Raw genomic sequence first — 21352 nt, 5'->3', positions numbered from 1 at the left:
ATGTAAATTACATCACAGCACAATTTTTCATTCATAGCTGTTATTATATTGTTATAGAACATTGCGTTACAGGTGGTAATAGATCTATTTTCAACATATACATGCTGATGTATGGTTTTAAGCCCCAACCTTTCCAATTCTGACAATGAAATTACCTTCTCAATTATTTTTCCTAAACATGAAAGCAGACTTAAGGGTCTGTATGACTCTAGGTTTGTCCTACTCCCCTTTCCCTTAAAGATGGGTTTAATAAGTACACGTTTCCAATCTTGAGGAATCTCCTCACATTTATATGACGTAGTAAATAACAGATATAATGGTACTGCATGTTCTTGCTGAAGTGTTCTCTGGTCATTATTACTAATTCTGTCTCCTCCCTGTGCTTTGTTCGGATCCACTTTGCATAGTTCTTTTTTAATATAATCTAATTTGAGTTCAGTATCTGAGGTTACCTGGATGCCACCAGGACAACTTATTACCCCCTTAATTGAGCCAAACTGTTTTTCATAAGATGTAGTATCTATTATCTTTTGTGCCTGGGAATAAATTTTAGAATCTATACACAGTTCATCAGTTTATATATTTGCACTCATTCCACATCTTATGTACCTATAAAATGGTTTTATTATGTTCACTGGCTTTGCACCAAGAATTGTTAAAAGAGGCAATTATTTAATCAAATCCCTGTTCAGAGGACACACAATAGTTTCACTGCCCTGGCTGTCTGATTGACTCAAGTCTAAGTATGGTAAACAATATTATTATAAACTGTATGATGGATTTTGTCTTGGACTTCTTTTTTTGGTATATGGTATCATTGCAGTGCCTTCGTTGAAGGTTGGGCGTCGAACTAGCACCGTAAAAATCTACTGCCAATCATTAGCGGACCGGAGTTCCGCTGTGGTGACCTCTAACCAGGAAAAAGCCGAAAGAAGAAGGAAGTATCATTGCTAATTAGTAACTTTACTGTAGAGACAGTCATACTTTAAAATGTTCTGTACTACTGGAGATGTTGGAATCACTGATGTTTGAACTTTTGGCATTGTTATGCGGGTAGCAGTCTGTGGTTCTGCAATTATCCCATTCACAATCCCAGCACAGAATGGGTATAAACCAGTTTCATTAGTGCTAACTTTTGAATATGGGCAGATATGACTTAAAAGAAGTAAACACTGACAGCTATTTTCTTCCAACTACATTTTCTTATTAAAAAAGCAATGATTGTTTGAATTGGCATGAACTTGTATTTACATAATTGTGAAGTATACCCTGGCATCAGAAGGCTTTCAAGTCTGTATATAAGCATGCATATGTATAGATATAGCTATAGATATAGATATAGATATAAGCACGTACCTTGCCACTTTTAACATTTTGCTTGTAGCTCTTTGGGCATGTTCAGAAAAATCTCTTTTCCTTACAGTCTGTTGTTGAGGAACTTAGTGAAATGTTTATGTACGTTAAGTATTTATTTTGACACATACATTGCACACATGCATGTGTGTGTGTGTGTGTGTGTGTGTGTGTGTGTGTGTGTGTGTGTGTGTGTGTGTGTGTGTGTGTATACATATGTATGTGACATTGATAGATGAACAGTAAATATCTATATAACTAAACAATCTAACTTTCCAAAAGCGTAAAATGCCGAGATGCAGAAGACATACATCACCTAAATGTTGTTTGACAGGCCCAGCTAGCAGGAGAATATTGTAATTCTGATTGGAGTATTGTATAAGTCAAATCATTCTAAATTGGCAGATGATATACAGTATTTTTACAGTCTAGTGAAAAATTGATTCAGTGGAAACCATTCATTCAACCCTAGTCATCTGGACATTTGAACATAGAAGGACCTTAGATCTTTTCTAGTATTTTAAAAGCCTTAATATTTCAAGAGGTACATAAGAAGGATTTATCAGTAACTGATAAACTGAACATTTAATAACTTAGGGGTTGGACCTTCGACTAAAATTACAGACATACTAAATCTCTATGTTTACTACCTAGTAACTGACTACCTCTTCACAAATATTTTTAAAGGACTTCATGGTTAGGAGAGGAAAGGAGAATATGCATTTTTTATTGAGAAACCTGTTTATTTCACCATGCAATAAACTGCATTATCAGCATTTAACTATTAAATGTTCATAATATCTCTCAATATTCTTTCATGTCCCATATTCTTGGTCAAAGTACCAAAATACTACAAGTAGTTAAATAGTATACATATACTAAAAATCCTAATATTAATACTTTACTTGCAGGAGAATTTAAGGAGTGCACAGTACTATTCAGTGATGTCGTGACGTTCACAGATATCTGCTCTCAGTGTGAACCTATCCAGATAGTCATCATGTTAAATTCAATGTATCTCGGATTTGATCGACTTACTACAGTGCATGATGTCTACAAGGTATGCTTTCATGTCTAATAACGTAAAACTTTTTTTTTTGGTCACAACACTTAAAAAAGCTTTCAGTGTACATATAATTGTGATGCACTGTTAAGAACTTTGAGTTGTGCTCTTTGCAGATTTAACTCCTTACAAGTACATTACATAGTGCCATTTACAGGAGTCAAATTTTGTTTTGTTGAATGTCATCCTGAATGAAATTGTAGTTGGTCATATGCTTTTAATATGTGCAAAGATCAGTAACTTTAGGGTTAGAATTGGGGTCTTGTTTGGCATCAGATATAAAATGTATGAGTGTCAGGCAGAAGTCCATGGCAGAAATAATCCACGTGTAAAGTTGTGATCACCAAACTGTGAGTGGTTAGGTATGTATACTAAGAATAATATTACAACATCTTGGAACATTCATCTTACTCTATGGTACAGTGGTCTTGGAATTAGTGTATACAAGTAGCAAGGTGGGAGGGGCACAACCTCTCACTTTGTGGGTGTGAAGGGTGAATTCACCCTACAAACATTCTTTTAAAGGGCCTTTTGTGAGTTCCAACTTTCACATTTTGGTTGACGGGTCACAGTTTTGTGATCATACATTTCACTTTCAGTTATTATTGTTTCAAAGTTAAAACAGCTCTAAGGTTTAGGGCTAAGTTTTGTTGAAGAGAATTTAAGTTTAGGCTTAAGGCGAAGGTAAGGGTTATGGTTAAGTTTACAGTTAGGGTGTTTGAGTTATGATATGAAGGATTGTTGTGACCTGCATGAGGATATGTTGTAATATTTATGTTTCTACCTATATTTTGTGACTTTTCAATGAATGTGTTTTTGATTAATTTGATTTAGTGCCGATATTTTCATGTATGTGGATTTGATGACATTGTATTCAGGGAAGTGATTGTCATTATACTAATGCACACAACCATTTAGCGCAAAAAGTAGATACTAGGTATCAGTGAGCAGCATAATACTCACTTTTTCTGCAGTTATTCATATTCACCACTGCTGCAGTAGTCTTAGCTATATGGGTTATATCCTGCCAAGGATATAACAGCCAGCCATCTTCCAAAGCTTCAGGGTACCTTCCATATGCCCAACCTGTCAGGCAGCTTGAGCTGAGCTGAAAAAGAGATATGTCTGGGTGCCAAGCCCTTCAGAGCTTTACTACCATCAAAGAGTGTGCTTCTCTGAGTCTTTCGAGGAGCAACAGTCAGCTTGTGCTCTTTCTTTGGTGGACAGATGAGTTTCCTTTGGGAAAAAAACTTCCATTTAATAATCTTGTTTATTATTTATACATTACTCTTCAGGAAAGTTATTTTAAAGCCAGGAGTCTGTGTTCTAATGGACTGTCACAAGACCGTACTATACTTTTAAACAGAAGCATTCTTTTTTCCTGTCAGTTTAAAAGTTGTTTAAAGTAACTGAAGACATTTTTCTGTGGAAATTTGTGGTTATTTCTCTTTGTGAGGCTGGCATAGTATTTTAAAGTGCTTTTTACTGTGTTTGTCTAGTGGTAAAAGTGACTTTTTAAAGACTTTTTATTTTTCCTGGCATTGCTGCTCACTTTCCCTTGAAAAGAGGCACCATTTTTGGCTTCACCATAGAACAAACTGTCAGTCTCATGGTCGGTCCTTCTTCCAGCCACAAAAACAGAAAGTTAAGCAAACAGCCTTTGCCACCACAGCAGGCTAGCAATCTGCCACAGTTAGAGATGGGTGATTATACTGTGATCATTTGTTTAACCTCAGACAACTCACCTGTCTGGTGTAGCACCTACAGCCAGTATGGACCAGGGCTCAGCTATGTCCTCTGCAGCTGTTGGGGTGTCCTCAGTTGGTGAGGGGGAACCACTTTTGGTGGTCCTAACAGAAGGAATAGGGAAGGCTTCCCTATTTTGTCAGAATGTTTTGTCTATCCCTGGGGAAGCTGCTTTTGCCACTAATAACACTCTTGGCCTCATTTTTCCTTTCAAAAAGAAACAGGAAATTAAGCATGTAGCTATTCCTCCTCAAATTTCCTTAGTTAGGAGTAGTTTACTAGGTCTGGCTCAGAGTTTAATACAAGCTATTGATCCTTCTTGTAAGACAATTTCTGGTAAAAGAAAGAAGACTTCCTTTCCTGAAGAGATTCAAGATTCTGAATCTGGACAGGAGGATGAAGGGACAGATACAGGGGTTTCTCCATATATTTCTGATTCAGACTAAGAAGAGAACTCCGTTTCTGATTCTCCCTGTGAAGGTTTCTCTTTCTCTGAGACTACTGTTGCAACGTGTCATTGTTTTCAGTGAGAGAACACTGAGGTTTCTCAGCCCCTCAGAAGCTATCATGAGCAGAAGGAATTTCCAGAACCAGAACTCATTCCTCCAGTTTTGTCTGCCTTGGAGTATGTTTCTTGCTGCCTGCAAGTTTCCTTGACAGTCAGAAAGCTGCTCCTAAAAAGTCAGATAGGATGCATAAAGTTCCTCAGTCTTTTAAGTTTTTATATACTCTTCCCAAACCTGATCCAGCATCTTTAGATTGTTAACTCTTCTGCTGCTAAATATTTAGTTAATTCCAATTCTACTATTTCAGGCAAGGATGGGAAGATTATTGATAAGTATGGGAAACATTGTGTCCTTCTGCAACTTCGATTTTCAGAATTTTGAATTGTCAGGCTCATATGTTAATGTTTGTCCTGACTAATTTATAATGTATTTAAAATGTTTTGTCTGCAGTTTCTTCTTGTGAGAAAAAAAAAAATCTGCTTTAAATAATTTATTTTTTTTCTGTTGTTCAAGTCTCTTCTCATTGCATACAGTTTTGTGTATGACTCTACTGATACTTCTTCAAGGGCTGTGACCACTGGCTCTGTTCTGAGGAGGTTTGCATGGCTGCATTCTCAGAACTTCCAAGATTATGTTAAAATGAGATTCTAAACTCTCCTTTAGATAGAGATTTTTATTTGTTGGCCCCTCTGCTTCAGAGGTGATCAAAAGTGTGATGAAAAGGGCAAGCCGATACAGGGAATCTCTTAAGATTTTTCAGCCCTCTTTTTCCAAATTTTCCGAAGGATTCTTTTAACTCTTCATCCAGTTTTGGTAAGAAGCAAAATAAACAGTCTCAACAAAATGCAGGTAAACAGATGTTTAATAAGAAGTGGCACAGGGTTCCAAGAAGAATTCTGAAATTTCCCAGTACTAAGAACAGTCCAATATAACAATGATTTTTTAAGATATTTTGTTCCCTCTCCTACCCTGGGACCCCCTTTTGACTTCCAGAAAGTCTGAATCTCCACTTTTTTCTTTGACAGCATATAGTTTCAGACAAATGGGTTCTGAAGATCATTCAGCAAGGTTACAGATGGCAATGAAAGGAAATTCCTTCTTTCCAGGGGTAATTCCTTATTCCCCATATCAGACTCTTTTGTTTACAGCTGTTCTTCATCTCATGCTGCCTGAGGAGTGAAAGAACCAGTTCCTCCTTCCCAGGTGGAGAAGGGATTTTATTCAAGGATGTTTCTAGTGCCAAAGAAAGAAAATATTGGGAGACTGTTCTGCATCTTTCTTTCCTAAACCTGTCTGTGATTGTGCCTAGATTCAAAATATTGTCATATTACAACCCTTTACCACTTCTTCCACTTTCAAGTTTTCTGGTAATACTAGACTTAAAAGATGCTTAGCATTACATCTGTATTCATCCAGATTTCTGATTTTTGTTAAGGTTTTGCATGTCTGGATCATGTTATCAGTTTTCTGCTTACCCTTTGGACTATCCACAGCACCTAGAGTGTTCACAAAATGTCTAGTTCTGGTTAAAGCTCATTGCAAGCTACAGAGTATCCACATTTGTCTATTTTTAAATTACTTGCTTATCTTTGCAGAACATTTTTCAAAGTATCAGGAATCTCTCTCTCTTGGGTGGAAGATTTCTTACACAAGCTAGATTCCAACAGAACATTCAAAAGTCTTTCTTGACTCTCTCACACAGGATTATGTTCCTAGGATGACAACTAGATACCTCAGTTCAAAGATTTTTTCTTCTACAAGAAAAATAGATCTTTTTTTAGATCTATTTGTAAGTTTTTTCCACTGAGACTTCGGTCACTGCAAGGGAATATCCCTGGATTTTTGGGTATCATGGCAGCTATGATCCTCACGATACTCCTGGGAAGACTCCACCCGAGAAAGTTTCAGTGGTATCTGATATCTCTTTGGTTCCAGCATCAACGCCCTTTATCTTTTCGAATCTCAGGTCTGGGGTTTGTCAGAGACAACAGATATCCTTAAATCTAGGTTTCCCTTTCTCCATCTCTGCTCCAAAACAGTCAGTTACCACAGATATATTGGACTTTGTTTATGGAGCAATTTCAGGAGAGATAAAAGTACAGGTGGTGTGGGACACCAAGAACAGATCCAAACACATAAATATGAAGGAGATGCTTGCTATGATCAAGGCACTCAACTCTCTGAACCATCTTTGGTCCCCAGGACCTCTTCTAGTTATTACAGTCAATTCCATAGTCATGCGATACATCAACAAGGCCTGATGATTAGCAGAGAAAGAAATAGATAGCCTCTTGTTTTTGTTGTTTTTTTGTTAACAGACTAGTCATGTTAGTTTGGGATATAGCTTCACATCACAATCTCACACTACAGGCATCTTACATTCTGTCAGAGCAGAACTGTGAAACAGATGAGCTGATCAGGACCAGGGCAGATCCTCATAAATAGTAAATTAGATCAGGAGGTCTTCCAAGATTCGAGCCATCTGTGAGGAGTTCCTCAAGCAGACCTATTTGCCTTCTCTCTGAACAATCAACTGGCAAGATTCTGTTCCAGGACTTCATGGAAGAAGGTCTGGAAGATAAATGCCTTTTCTTTTCCTTAGATAGGAATGTTCCTGTATGCTTTTCTACCCTTTCCACTAATATCCTGGGTACTTCTGAAGATTCAGAAGGTATACACCAAGATCATTGTGGTCACTCCCTTCTCGCCCAGGCAACCATGGCACACCCATCTTTTGGACATGGCCAGGGCAGTTACCACAAGCTTCCTCACAGACTGGATCTGCTCACACAAGAACAGGGGTGTTTGATACACCCCAACATCAAATATCTTCAATTGACTGCCTGGATGATAGGGTCCTAATTCCTTTTAGGCACTGAGGACATGCAGCAGGTACTAATAAAGCAAGAAAGCGTGTTACTAGAAAATCATATACTAGCAAATGGAAATGTTTTTGCGTTGGTGCCAAGAATATAACTAGCACCCATTTGGGGCTATTTGTTCTGTGGTTCTACAATATTTGTGTGAGATACTATCCTATGGATTTTCTCATTGTTCCATCATAGGTTCATTTAATGACCATTTCAGCATGTCTGCTCATGGATCCTCCTCTTTCAAATGCAGCCTTTAAAGGGGCTTTGCATAAGAGGCCTCCAAAAAAACTGGTGTCCCTCCTTGGGATCTTAATTGTACTAGAGAAGCTAACACGTGCTATTTGAACCAAGTAATCTACCTGATTTGAGGTTCTTAACATGGAAAACTATTTTACTGATTTTTCTGACATCTGTAAGAAGGGTATCTGAGTTGTAAACTCTTATGGTGAGTTAACCCTATCTCATTTTCCATAGGGACAGGGTTTCTTTGAGAACTAATCCTTCTTTTATGCCTAAAGTGGTATTTAAATTTATTTTAAGCCAAACTATACATTTCCTTGTTTTCTTTCCTGAACCTAAAAATGTGGGAGAAAGGATGCTCTATATGTTGGATATCCACAGACAACTTAGGTACTATCATGACAGAACAAATCTTTCTGTTCTTAAGATCACTTGTTCATTTCTTGGGAAGGTAAGAAGAAGGGACAGCCTGTGTCAAAACAGACTGTTTCCAATTGGTTGTCTAAGATTATTACCTTTTGTTATACTTACCATAACAAAAGTATTCCAGGCAGGGTCAATGCCAACTGTACCAGGGCCTTGGCCTCATCTATGGCTTTTTGGAAAGAGTTGGATTCTAGAAGTATTGTAGAAGCTGTTACTTGTTTTTTCATATGTACTTTTACAAGCTTGATTCCTTCTCTATGTCCAGATCAAGCTTTGTTAGGACCATTCTCAAATGGCACCTGGACTCTTCTCCTTCCACCTCCGAAATGTAGATAGCTAAGTTAATCTATCCATTTACCTAAGGTTACTGCAGCAGTGATTGAAATGATAACTATAGCACAGTTGTATAAGTTGAACTTGCCGTATCAATAGATGTTTGAATGATCACTGCTGCAGTAGCTGCTCCCTCCGTCAATCACCATTGGTCTTTGATGTGTTTTTTGTGCCAGGGTGTGGACATTTATTTCTTTTTTGTTGTTCCTAACATTGTCCTTTCAGGGCTCAGCCTCCCTCTCTCTGCAGGAAAGCTCTGAAGTGCTTCACACCCAAACTTGCCTTTTAGTCAGCTCAGCTCAAGCAGCTTGACAGTTTGGCTGCATGGAAGGTACCCTGAAGCTGTGGAAGCTGGCAGGATGTTATATCCTTGGCAGGATACAACCCATATCGCTAAGGCTACAACCCCATATCGCTATGGCTACTGTAGTGGTGATCATTCAAACATTTACTGTTACGGTAAGTTCAACCTACACAACTGTACTTTTTCTAATCCTAAAGCCGACTCTGCAGTTATTTCCGTATCTAAAACTTCTGCTGCTGTAAAGGCTGTTGATGCTGAACCCATTCATTCTGACAAGGATGGGAAAGCTTTGGATGGATTTGGAAAGAAAGTTTATTCTTGTGCTGTTTTAACTTTCATAATTTTGAACTGCCACGTTCACATGTTAAGTTTTTATTGGCTTCTTTTGAGAATATGAGAAAGTTAACTGTTAACCTCTCCCCTCTGCTGATGTAAATAATTCACTGAATGTCTTAACTGTATGGTGTAATTTTGCTTTCTTATATACCCTTTCATCTGAAAGATAAAAACTTATGAATATTGTATATGTTGATAATACTTATTCTTTATGTACTTTGGACGTTAAAGTTTTATACACCAGCATTCCTCATGCTGGTGGTTTCAGGGCAGTTATGTATTATTTGTATCTGGCTGATATTTATCACTCTGAATTCAGTGATTTATAATGAATCTTTTGGATGAAGTTTTTTATAAAAATATGTTCTATTTTATGGGACAGTGTTATTTACAAACTAATGTAACTGCAATAGGGGCATTTTTTCCCCATTTATAAAGACATCGTTATGGGTTATTTTGAGATGTTACATATGAAGTTATTCTGATAAAACCCTTTTTTACATGTGATTGAGAAGTGGCATCATTTTCTGGATGATTGTTAGCTAGTGTAGAAAGATAATGTTGAACTTCAGCGTTCTGTATATTTTATGAACAACAATGAGTTCCAGTTGCTGTTTTTGGTGTCATACAATTTGTTTGTGGCTGAGATTTTGGACGTTGACAGTACTAAATTATATGATGGGTCTGTAAATACTTTCCTTTATTGGAAATCTTTCAACCAAAACTTTCTTTTGGAGGTATTAGCTGTCACGCTAAACATATTATTGATAATATGCCTTTTTCACAGTTTTTAAGGTTGAGGTGCATGTACATTAGTGAACAAGTCTTTGTTCAGGAATCAAAAACTTCATGTGATCATTTTCATGAACAGGTTTACATAATGTCTAATGTTAAGAAGACATTTAATGCTTATAGGGTGATGAAGTGATATGAAATTTTGATCTATAAAGATAATTCCACCTTTGCTGATGGTTCTGAAGTTTTGATGTTTGTTTCTATCTATTGTTCTAACTGCCACTGTATTAGGAACACTGTTAATAAATTCTGACACATTCTTGCAAGGGATATGTTTCATCAAAATACTGTCCCTATGCATTGCAGGTATGGATATTGTAGGGGTCAGACTTTGGGTGTAAAAACTTTTTAAGTTTAAAACCCCTTATGAATTTAAACATGTTAGGCCTGATCATGGCTATAGACCAAATTGTTTTCCCTGTGGTAATTATAGTTTTTGCATCCATGTCTGCAAAACTTGATATTTCACTTCTGTGAATACCTCTAAAACTTTTATAATAAAACTTATTACCTGCATTTCTGCTTGTCTTGTGTATATGCCTGTGTGCCAGTGTGGCTGTTTTTATGTTGGACTAACATTATGTTCCTTTAAACAAAGACTACATTGTTAATATATAAGATACAAAAGGGAAACAACTACTTTGTTTAGACATTTTTCTTGACTTCCTTCTGCATCATATAGTTTATAGGTATTGACAGGGTCATGGGTAGTATGTCTTCTGGACATAAACAAAAGATTTTGGACTTCAAAGAAATAAATATTTTGAGAGGTTTATTTCTACCCAGTTTAAATGAACACGTGTGATACATATATGGTGTGTGTGTATATATATATATATATATATATATATATATATATATATATATATATATATAGGGGCTTGCCCCCCTGCTTTCATGTATTAGAGAGATTGTGTGTGTTTTTCTGGAGAATGATATGTGTGTGTGTGTGTGTGTGTGTGTGTGTGTGTGTGTGTGTGTGTGTGTGTGTGTGTGTGTGTGTGTAGTAGTAGTACCGTGAAATTCAAAACCTTCGGTATTCGAGGTTTTGAATTTTGCAGTTTTCAGTTTCCATTGTTGTGCGGATTCAGCTTCTTGAGGCTCGAGATACTGAAATTCGAGATTTCAGTATTTCGAGCTTCTGAAGTGAATCTATATATATATATATATATATATATATATATATATATATATATATATATTTAAAGACAAATATAAAATGAAAAATGATAATAAACAATTTTATATATATGTATATATATATATATATATATATATATATATATATATATATATATATGGGTCTACTTCACTACACCGAAATCCCATTTCACTGACATTCATTTCACTGAGACCAATTCATCTAAGGTTCACAACACTGACAACTCATTTCACTGAATCTCATGTCACTGAATTGTAAGGTATAGACTTGATGTGGCAGTGTGTAGAGTACTGTGAGTCAAGTAACAGGTATATGCCCTGTTCTCCACTGTAGAGTGACCACAGAATTAGTACATATAGTTAGGGGGGTGTGAGGGGCATAGCCCCCCCCCACTTAGTTGGTTTTATATTGTTTGTTTTTTGTTAAGCGGATATATAAGTAGTTTTTAAGTTGTGGAAAGAGATAGCCATTGGTTTTGTGAGTTTGTTTGTGTATGGTTTTCCATTTAGTCTTGTGAAATTTAACGTTTTAAGCTGTCAGTGAAATGAGATTCAGTGAAATGAGTTATCAGAGTTTTGAAGTTTAGGTGACTTGGTCTCAGTGAAATGAATGTCAGTGAAATGGGATGGGATTTCGGTGAAGTGAAGTAGACCCATAGATAGATATATATATATATATATATATATATATATATATATATATATATAAAATTGTTTATTATCATTTTTTATTTTATATTTGTCTTTAAATATATTTTTCTGCAATGATTAAACTAATTTAAAAGTTTGTCTTTTCGGCTTTTCCCGGTTAGGGGTCGCCACGTGGAGCTCCAGTCCACTAATGATTGGCAGTTGATTTTTATGGTGCCGAGTTGCCAGCCCAACGCCCAACCTTCAGTGAAGGCACGCCCATCCACGCATGTCTTTCAGAGGCCACTCGACCGCAGGGAGGACATGCAGACTCCACAAAGAAGGCACTCCAGCCGAGAATCGAACAGGAGAACCTCTTGCTGTGAGGCAACAATGCTACCGCTGTACCACCGTGGCTTTCTATTAATAAAAGATGTTATTTAATGGATCCTGGAATGACTTTGGCTGGGGTGCCATCATGTGCTATGTTTAATTTTCCTATTTTAATTGCGGTGTTTTTAGTTTAATTTATGACATTGATAAAGCTGGGCGATATAACCCATCATATTTTGTGAAGACTACCTTTGTTAATAAATACCATATATATTTTTCATAGGTATGGTTTTGGTGATGCTTGATTTTTGTCTTTTATGAATATCATTTGTATCCATGTTTCACCTTTGAATTTCGTACACCCATGGTGTGTGTGTGTGTGTGTGTGTGTGTGTGTGTGTGTGTGTGTGTGTGTGTGTGTGTGTATGTGTGTGTGTATGTGTGTGTGTGTGTGTGTGTGTGTGTGTATTTATATATAAAATATATATGCACACACATACACACACATATATATATATATATATATATATATATATATATATATATATATATACATATATATACACATATATATATATATATATATATATATATATATATATATATATATATATATATATATATATATATATATATATATATATATATATATATATATATATATATATATATATATATATATATATATATATATATATATATATATATATATATATATATATATATATATATATATATATATATATATATATATATATATATATATATATATATATATATATATATATATATATATATATATATATATATATATATATATATATATATATATATATATATATATATATATATATATATATATATATATATATATATAAATAAAAATTGATGTCTGCATGATGTCTGGTGTTTGATCCATGGAACATCTTGCATGGTTCAGGATACTTGGTTAATGATGAGTCATAAACTGAAATTCCTAAACCTTGGTATGCAAAGTTTTTCAGGCATTGTACAAATCAACCCAGAAGCATAGCAGGTGGGGTTAAGGGGGCAGCTGCTCTGGATGCAAGGTATTAGGGGGCATGATTTTATTTATTAATTGTCTGCTGTCAGCATACCAGATCTGAATATGGACCTTTTTTTTTGCTCTTCAATTGAAGATCTGATGGAGTAGGGAGCCATATCAAGGACTGGCACCAAGCACTACATGGGTCAGCTACGTCTCTGAATCAAGCCCTTGGGACCTGTTTATTCACTTTTTTCTTTACTTTTTATGTTAAAAATTGTCTCCCTTTAACTTTAGTGAGCTACATTATTTGCTTAAGTTTCTAATGTATTGTCTGTAGGTTTAGGTAGGATTTATTAATGCAGTGTCTCACTGGCAGCCTTGTAGTCCAGTTCTGAGTTAAGCTTTAGTCATTTTTTTATAGTGATAGTTCATTTTTGTATATCTTAAATCTAGGGATCTGATCTTGTCTTTTTAGTCTGTTCCTCAACTGATGGGTCTCGGATCCAACCTCAGATCCAACTTCAGCCACTTCACTAGACTTTAGCTGTGTCGCTCGAGCTCCTCCCTTTACCCACAGTCCTCTCTTCTCCTGAATTAGCTCAGATCTCATTTGCTGCTTCAGCATTTGGATGTGGTCAACTGTAGCTCAAGTAGCTTTTGAGACAGATAAGTACTTTCTTATCTATCATTTGTAGCTTTCACTTATTTTTCTCCTCCCAGTCCTTTGTTAACAAAAACATAAAAAACAACAACAAAAAAGAGCTTATCTATTTCTTTCACTGCTAGTAATCAGGCCTTCTGCCCTTTGCATTCCTTGATATACCATTGTTGGTATTTCAATATTTCTTGTAGTTGTATACCTGTCTGGGCATTTGTATTACCACTGTTGGTATTTATCTTTTCCTGTTTATTATATATATATGCTTTTTATTGCGGTTCTTGTTTTTGTTGCAGTGCATTTGAAATATGTCGGAAAAACCAACTGGCTTCAAAAAGTGGTCTTTTTGTGGGCACAAAAGTCCTAACTCAGATGCTGACTCTCAGTGTGTTTACTGCCTTGGAGCAGGTCATCTTACCACTGATTGTGAGGTTTTTGCAGGTTTTAAACATAGGGATGTAGTAGACAGCAAAAACAAGATAATTTTGAATGGAATGCTTCCCTTCACTTTTTCCTCTTCATCTGGAACTCTGTCCATCCAACCTGTCGTTGGAGTCTACCAATGGGGATACAGCTGATAAAACTAAGGATTTGAGGACGCATTCTTCTTATCACTCTCTTCCTTCTTCTTTGAGAAAATCACAAGCTCTTTGGGTCCAACTACTCCTTTGGATCTGATCCCACGAAAACCAAGACCATCAGATCCAGCTGTCCTGTGGATCTGACTTGAGCCAAGTCAAAGTCTCTGCATACAAAGTGTAAATTCTCTCTGGAGCCTATTACTTTGAGACTTACAAGAGACAGATTGAAGAACATCCCAACCACCATCGACCTCTTTGTCCTTTAGGTCATCTAGGAGGCAAACAAAGCACATGTAGACGGGATGATGAGAAAGTTTCCCAGAACCCAGATTAATTTGGGAGTTATCCCAAGTTCGTCTCCCATCAGACCCATGAGCCTTCCTCCGGTTAAGCCCAAGCTGTTGACTCCTACTCTGATCTGTCTCCTGGTTTTGGAGCCTACAGACCTGAGAATTTCAAGATTGTCTGTGTCAGATCAGAAGGCATGGTCTTTGACTCTTAAACCTTCTATGATCCAGATGACCTTGACTCTTTTGGAGCCATAGCGCTGGCACCAGATCTGGAGGGTTGGGTTTGAGTATGATGTTTTCAGAGCTGTCCCTTCCTCTCAGGGCTTCAGCACTGGACAGCTTGGCTCTGACCTCTGCATTGAGGCAGGATCTTAAAGAGGTTGGGTTCCATTTTGCCCCAGTGACTTTGGCTCCTGCCAAGTCTGGGCTTGATTCCACCATGGTCTCTGCCTTTGAGGTAGAGGAGAGAGTGTTTTACATCTCTGTGGACACGACATCCTTAACCCCTTGGATCCACCCCATTCTCAGCTGTCTACTGTGGATCCTAAGTGTATTCATCCTGTCTCATTGGGACAGCCAGTCCAGTTAAACCTGGAGACATTTCTCATTCAGGACTCTGCTGGCACTTCCAAGTCCTCCCCGGAACCTCCCACTGGAGAGCTTCCTCAGAAGCATACTTGTTAAAGGAGGCACTTAGACTCTCTACATGTATCTTTAACCAAAGACACTGATTTAGATGAAGGGGAGAGGTCCCCAAGATCACTTCTTGAGGATATCTCTTGGTGAAATCCCTGAACCTTTGAGACAGAATGGTGGTTGATCTTTTGCCCCCTTCCCAAGAGGAGTCAGTGTTTCTCGAGGCTTTCTGAGCTGACTCATCTTTGCCCTAGGTAGTCCCCTTGGCAGATGAAATGGTGGACCTCATCTCCTGCCAGGCTTGGAAGGATATGGATATCATAGAGTCTATCCCCAAGAGACCAGATAAGTGCCTCATTGTGCCAAAGGACAGGGCCCATTGGAGCAAGAGTCCCCAGTGGATGCTATGGTGGTATCAGTGGCCACCAAGAAAGAACTTACTGAAGAGAGTTATTCTGTCCATTCCCTGAAAAGATAGAGAGAGTTCAGGGTGCTGGACTGATTTGGGAAGTGTGTCTGTGCTTCAGCAATCTTTGTCCTCAGGTTGCTGAACTAATTTGCACACATTATGAGATTTCAGAGGGAGTTGATCAAGGAGTTTTCCAATACTATCTCGGGGTCCATGTCTGTGGAGGACAAGAAGATGGTTTCTTTGTAAATGGCCACCCCCAGTCCCTATTGAATGCCTCAGTGATTTCTTATGCCTCACGAGGAATTTCAAGAGCAGTACAATGGTCAATAGGACATCACCCTCTGACTGCTCCTATATGAATTACAGATATTTGCAAACAACACATAGCCTTCTTCATGCAGAAGATGTTTCTCTGGACTGCCCTTTTATTCTTCCTGTGTGCAAGGCCACAGAGCAATGGATGCTTACCAACCAACTAAGGTGGGGGAACATTACTTGGGAAGGATGGCCCAAGGCACGTGATCTCAATTCGAAGTCAATCTTTACATCACTAGCACAGAAATGATAGCAGTCCTATTGGAACTGCAGGCATTTCAAGATACTGTCCCTCTAGAGATGGTTGTTATTCAGATAAGCAACATGTAGGCGGTCTGGTATATCAACAAACAGTGGGGGAACCTGGTCCTGCCACCTATGTCGACAGGCAATGAGGGTGTGGCAATGGGTGATCTCTTCCAGATTTCTTTTTTTTTGGCAATGCATATTCTGGGAAGTCTAACATGCTAGCAGACAAACTGAGCAGTTCCATTTTACTACCTCATGAGTTAGTGGTGGAAATGATTTTTCTGCAGTGGGGCCAATCATGCTGCAACCTCTTTGTTTCTCTCCTTGTTACCAAGTACAGCAGGTATTTTGACCTCATCCCTCAAGAGGGGGAGTCACCGAGAGATACTCTCTGATTCATGATTGACAACCCTGTCTCTTATATGCCTTTACAGCTACCCCTTCTCATTTCCAAGTTTGTTCAGAAAGCATTTCAACAGAAGTGCAAGGTAATCCTCATTGTGCCATTGTGGCCTCAACAAGTGTGGTTTCCCCTCTTGTGGCCTCACCTAGTTCACTCTCCCCAGGTGTTGGATCCTTCTCAGGACCTTCTAGCTCACCCATCTGGGATACCTCACCCCAATTTTTGCATCCTCAAATTAATCATGTTTTTTTCACTTCCATTGATGGCTAAACACTTCAGGCTTTCTTCCCCAGTTCATCACATTCTACAAGAAAGATTTATAAGAGAAAATGGAAAAGGTTTTGGGCCCTCCATAGACAATTAGATCCCTTTTCAGCATGTATCACAGCTGTTCTTGACTTCCTTGCTTCCATTTTTAATACTGGAGCTAGTTACTTGACAATTAAGGTTCAGCTTGCTGCCATTTCTAATTTTCATTTAGGCAAAAAACGTTCTTCTTTGGCCTCTTTAAGATTATGTAAGCCCTTTCTTAAAGTTACTTTTTTACTTCAACCTTCTATTAAGGACCCGACTCCTCCACAGTCTTTAACAGTACTTCTTCAGCCAAGGTAAACTTAAAGTTCATATCATGGATAACTCTATTCCTCATCACCATTACATCAGCTAGATGAGTATCAGAACTCTAGGCACTTTCTTCCCAGCCACCGTATCCGATTTTTCATAAGGATGGGGTATCCCTTAGAACCAACCCTTCTTTTCTACCCAAGGTATTGTCTGAGACAGCTGTCAGCCAGTCCATCAATCTACCTGTTTTCTTTCTGAGTTTTTCCAGGAAGTGAGAATACATGCTGCACCTGTTGGATGTTCATAGACAACTAGGGTTGTCACCTTTCGTTGAGGCTAAAACAGGACCAAAGCCACACCCCTTGTAACACCTGTAACCCCACCCATTTCTGCCACTTTCCCACCCACCTTCCACCCATTTTGTGACATCATCATGATATCAGCTTGTGGGGGGACACCCTCTTTTCCATTCCTGATGCGTCTTTCTGCTGATTTACTATGTATAGTAAATCTGCCAATTTATTAACAATGAAATAGAATACTGGCATTTGTACAGTGTTTTCCAGACTACAGGACAATCAGTTTGAATTCCAGATAGTCCGGAAAAAAAAAAAAACGGATAGGTGGCAACCCTATAGACAACTTAGATTCTATATTCACAGAATTAAAGACTTCAGAAAATCAGACCAATTTGTCTCTTTTTCCAAAGCTAAACTGGGCTAGGGTTGCCACCTGTCCCACATTACGAGGGACAGTCCCTCTTTTGTCCTGAAAAAAATGGCAAATGTTCTGAGATTTTAGGACAAAAATATTTCCTGTATTTTCTTTAATAGTTATTTTCTATCTGAAAGGCCTAAATGTTATAAGAAACAGAATAAGCAACTAAAATGCTACAAGAATAAGCTTTTACTTAGGCAAAAAAGTGAAGTTCTGTTCTTTGTACTGGCCGTGGGTATGTTTTTGCCCTGTAGAATCTGACATTTCTACAAAAAATGTCCCACTTTGGGCATTTGAAAAGGTGGCACCCGTAAACTGTGCAAGGCAGTATCAAAAGTGACTTTAGCTAGATGGCTCACTGATTGCATTTCTTTAGCCTATAAGAACAAAGGGCTGCCATTGCCTAAACCTCCTTAGGATCATTCCATCAGATCTATGGCCACATCATCTGCTTTCTGGTCCAGAGCTTCTATAGATGACATTTGTGCAGCTGCTACATGGTCCTATGCTAATACCTTTACAGTTCATTACAAATTGGACATATTATCTAGGAATAGGGCAGCATTTGACTTTGGTGTACTCTGGAATATCTTTCCTTGAAGACCACACAGGGTTACTGTAGCTGGGAACTGACAAATAAGAAAACACCAGATATAAAGGTTATGTACTCACCATAATTATGCATCTGTGTTGTCTGTTTCTGTCCTTCCTCAACCTCTCAGCCTCCAGCCGCCTCCTATCTTATAAGCTCTATTTATAGGGTCCCCTAGTATGTCCTGAGGAGTATTTCCTGTCAGCTTTGCTGCATGAGCTCTAGTCTTCTTCTTCTTCTTTTGCTTCTGTTGTTTTTTTCTGCTATAGCTGATATATCCCTTCATTTAGATTATACTTATGGCTGGGTATACTTTTGCTATAACTGGTATGTTAACTAGGGGGAAAACTCCATTTGAAATAAATTCAGGAGAAGAGATGATTATGGGTAAGAGAGGAGCTTGAGCTATGGAGCCAAAGTCTGGCTAAGTGGCCGAAGTTTGATCCGAGATCAGATCTGAGAGCCATCAGTTGAAGAAGGATGAAAACAGACAACATGGGTGCATAGTTCTGGTGACTACATAACTTTTCTTTGTGCTAGAATTTGTTTGATTATACCTTATTTTTTATTATTTTTATGTAGTTTTGATAGCTGGAATTCGGTTTATTTTTGCTGATACGAACATTTCATTTTCTGGTTGACTGGTTTTGGTCAGTATTTTATTTGTTGGTATTATTTTATTTTGATTGTTGCATTCTAATATAAACAAATTGTGTTTCTAGGAGGTTTATTTAGGTTGGCTAGGGTACTTTGGATGGTGTCTGTATATTTCTTTAGTGTGCAGTGTACAAACATTTACTTTATTAGTTAACAAATAGCTTGAATATGGTGGGACTAGGAGAATTTTGGTAGCTTTGATGATGTGTCAAGAGGGCAGATAAAAATATTTATAAAGTGTATTAGATTGAGCATGAAGACACACACACACACACACACACACACACACACACACACACACACACACACACACACACACACACGTGTGGAGCAAACCACAAGTGTCACATTCACTGATCCAGTCCACTCAGGACTGCTTGACATTACGTGCATCACAACTCTTAGAATCAGTTAGATCCCACCCCTCCAGTGTGCCAGGTTCAGTGGCTGTCTGCTATGCAATTACGGCTGTATCAGTACCTCTCAACCGCTTAGAGCAAGAAATCTGGACAAAGACATAAAGAAAAGTGGGACAAAGCCCCAAAATAGGGACAATTTTTAAATATTGCTCTTCCAAACTTAGAAAGGTGATAGAATAGCAGGTTTTGCATCAGCATGAATTTTCTGAAGGGTATGACGTCTGAAACTCAAATGTCTGTCATTATTTTCCAACTTTAATATTTAATGATTTGCCACTGATTTGCCAGAAAACCACAAATTTATGAAAAATGGATCAAAAATATGAGGCAAATATCCGGACAATCTGCGAAAATCTGTACAGTTGAGAGGTGTGGCCCTGTATCCCCAATCACCGGAGGAGTATTAGACTGCAAGCAGAATCATACTCTCCCTCCGGATATGGGGAAACCTGACATTTACTGCTGCTTCCCACCCTCTCCCTCCTACTGGCTTCTCCAGCATCCGAGATTCTAATCAAACTCAGGATGTCTGGACTGCAGTTAGGGTTCCATCACTCTGTGCCATGTTGCTGAATGATCCTGTCATTGTTTAATGATTTTCCTGAGTTACTTGTATTGTGTTGTTCTACTTTACACCAAGTATACTTCAAACTCTGAACAGACAAGTAAGCAAACACTACACTACTATATAAAAATGTTTTTAATAGTTTAGCTCATATGGCAATTCTAATCTTTTGAGGTAGACTACAGAATAATTATTATTCTAAGGATGAAAGAAACCTGTTTTGATACCTTGAATGTTGTAGCATTTGTCAAGAATGGACTGTCCTGTAGAGTTTTGTCCACCTTAAGTAAAACGGTGGTGTATGGAAGGGAAAAAACAAAACATATTGCGTAAGATGTGTACCTTTATCAAAACTGCAGAGTGCATCATATAAAGACCAATAAAATCATAGCAAAAAATAAATAAACTAGCATAAAACAAGAATGAATTAGCATATTAGTTGTAGTGAAATGTTCAAATGAAAAACAAAACATTACAGGGAGAATTAGACTTGGGAAATGAAAACAGAAGAGGTAAGCTGTAAATGAAGAGGGCATAAAATACAAACAGAAACATGGGGACAGACTTCAAGAAGCAGATGTAGACAAAAACAACAAAGACAAGAAGGGAAAAGCTATGGCACAGCAAAGTAGAGCAACAGGTAGGTGAAATAACTAAGCAGCAGTACTCACAAACAGTGCTCTGGAATGGAACATATAACGTATAATAAACTGAGAGGATGTTGCTTCTTATAAAAGATGTGCTTTTGGAGCTAATCTCCTGTAACAGTCTTTAAACCAAGACTATTTTGTTTTCAGATAGAATTAATGGAAGATATTTTTTACCGGATTACATTCACTTCTGCAATAGTGTGACATTCCATTTGAGGGCTGGTGAGAGAAAATATAGCTGCCTCAGACATGGAATTGTGTCAGAATGAACACCTGTTTAACAGGCATTTCCTTGGAAGAATTAGAACAGTGAGTTCTGTTTTGCATTTGTGACGTGTTAAATTTAGGGTTGAGTCCTGTAGCCACCATATGCTAGTGTAAGCAAGTAAATTAATCTGTCTAGTAAATGTAGTGCCTTTGAAATGATAGACATGTTTGCCTAATGTTTTTTATCCATTTATTGGGAGTAAAACTTCAACATAAAACCATGAATTTAAGTCAGTAGTTAGCTTAAAAGTACAACATAAAAGAAGAGG

General features: G+C 37.6%; 1 protein-coding gene across 1 annotated transcript in view; it reads left to right on the top strand.

Moving 5' to 3' along the window:
• Positions 1-21352, top strand: part of LOC122801219 (guanylate cyclase soluble subunit beta-2-like) — a 475593-nt gene that overhangs the window by 200844 nt on the left and 253397 nt on the right. Inside the window, exon 10 of the mRNA XM_044070773.1 lies at positions 2265-2413. Coding sequence (XP_043926708.1) covers positions 2265-2413 — 149 coding nt within the window. The remainder of the gene's footprint in view (positions 1-2264; positions 2414-21352) is intronic.

Source organism: Protopterus annectens, chromosome 4.part1 (genome assembly GCF_019279795.1).
Source record: "Protopterus annectens isolate FY-2018-M chromosome 4.part1, PAN1.0, whole genome shotgun sequence".
Taxonomy (NCBI): Eukaryota; Metazoa; Chordata; order Ceratodontiformes; family Protopteridae; genus Protopterus; species Protopterus annectens.
This window is presented reverse-complemented; position numbering and strand designations above follow the sequence as displayed.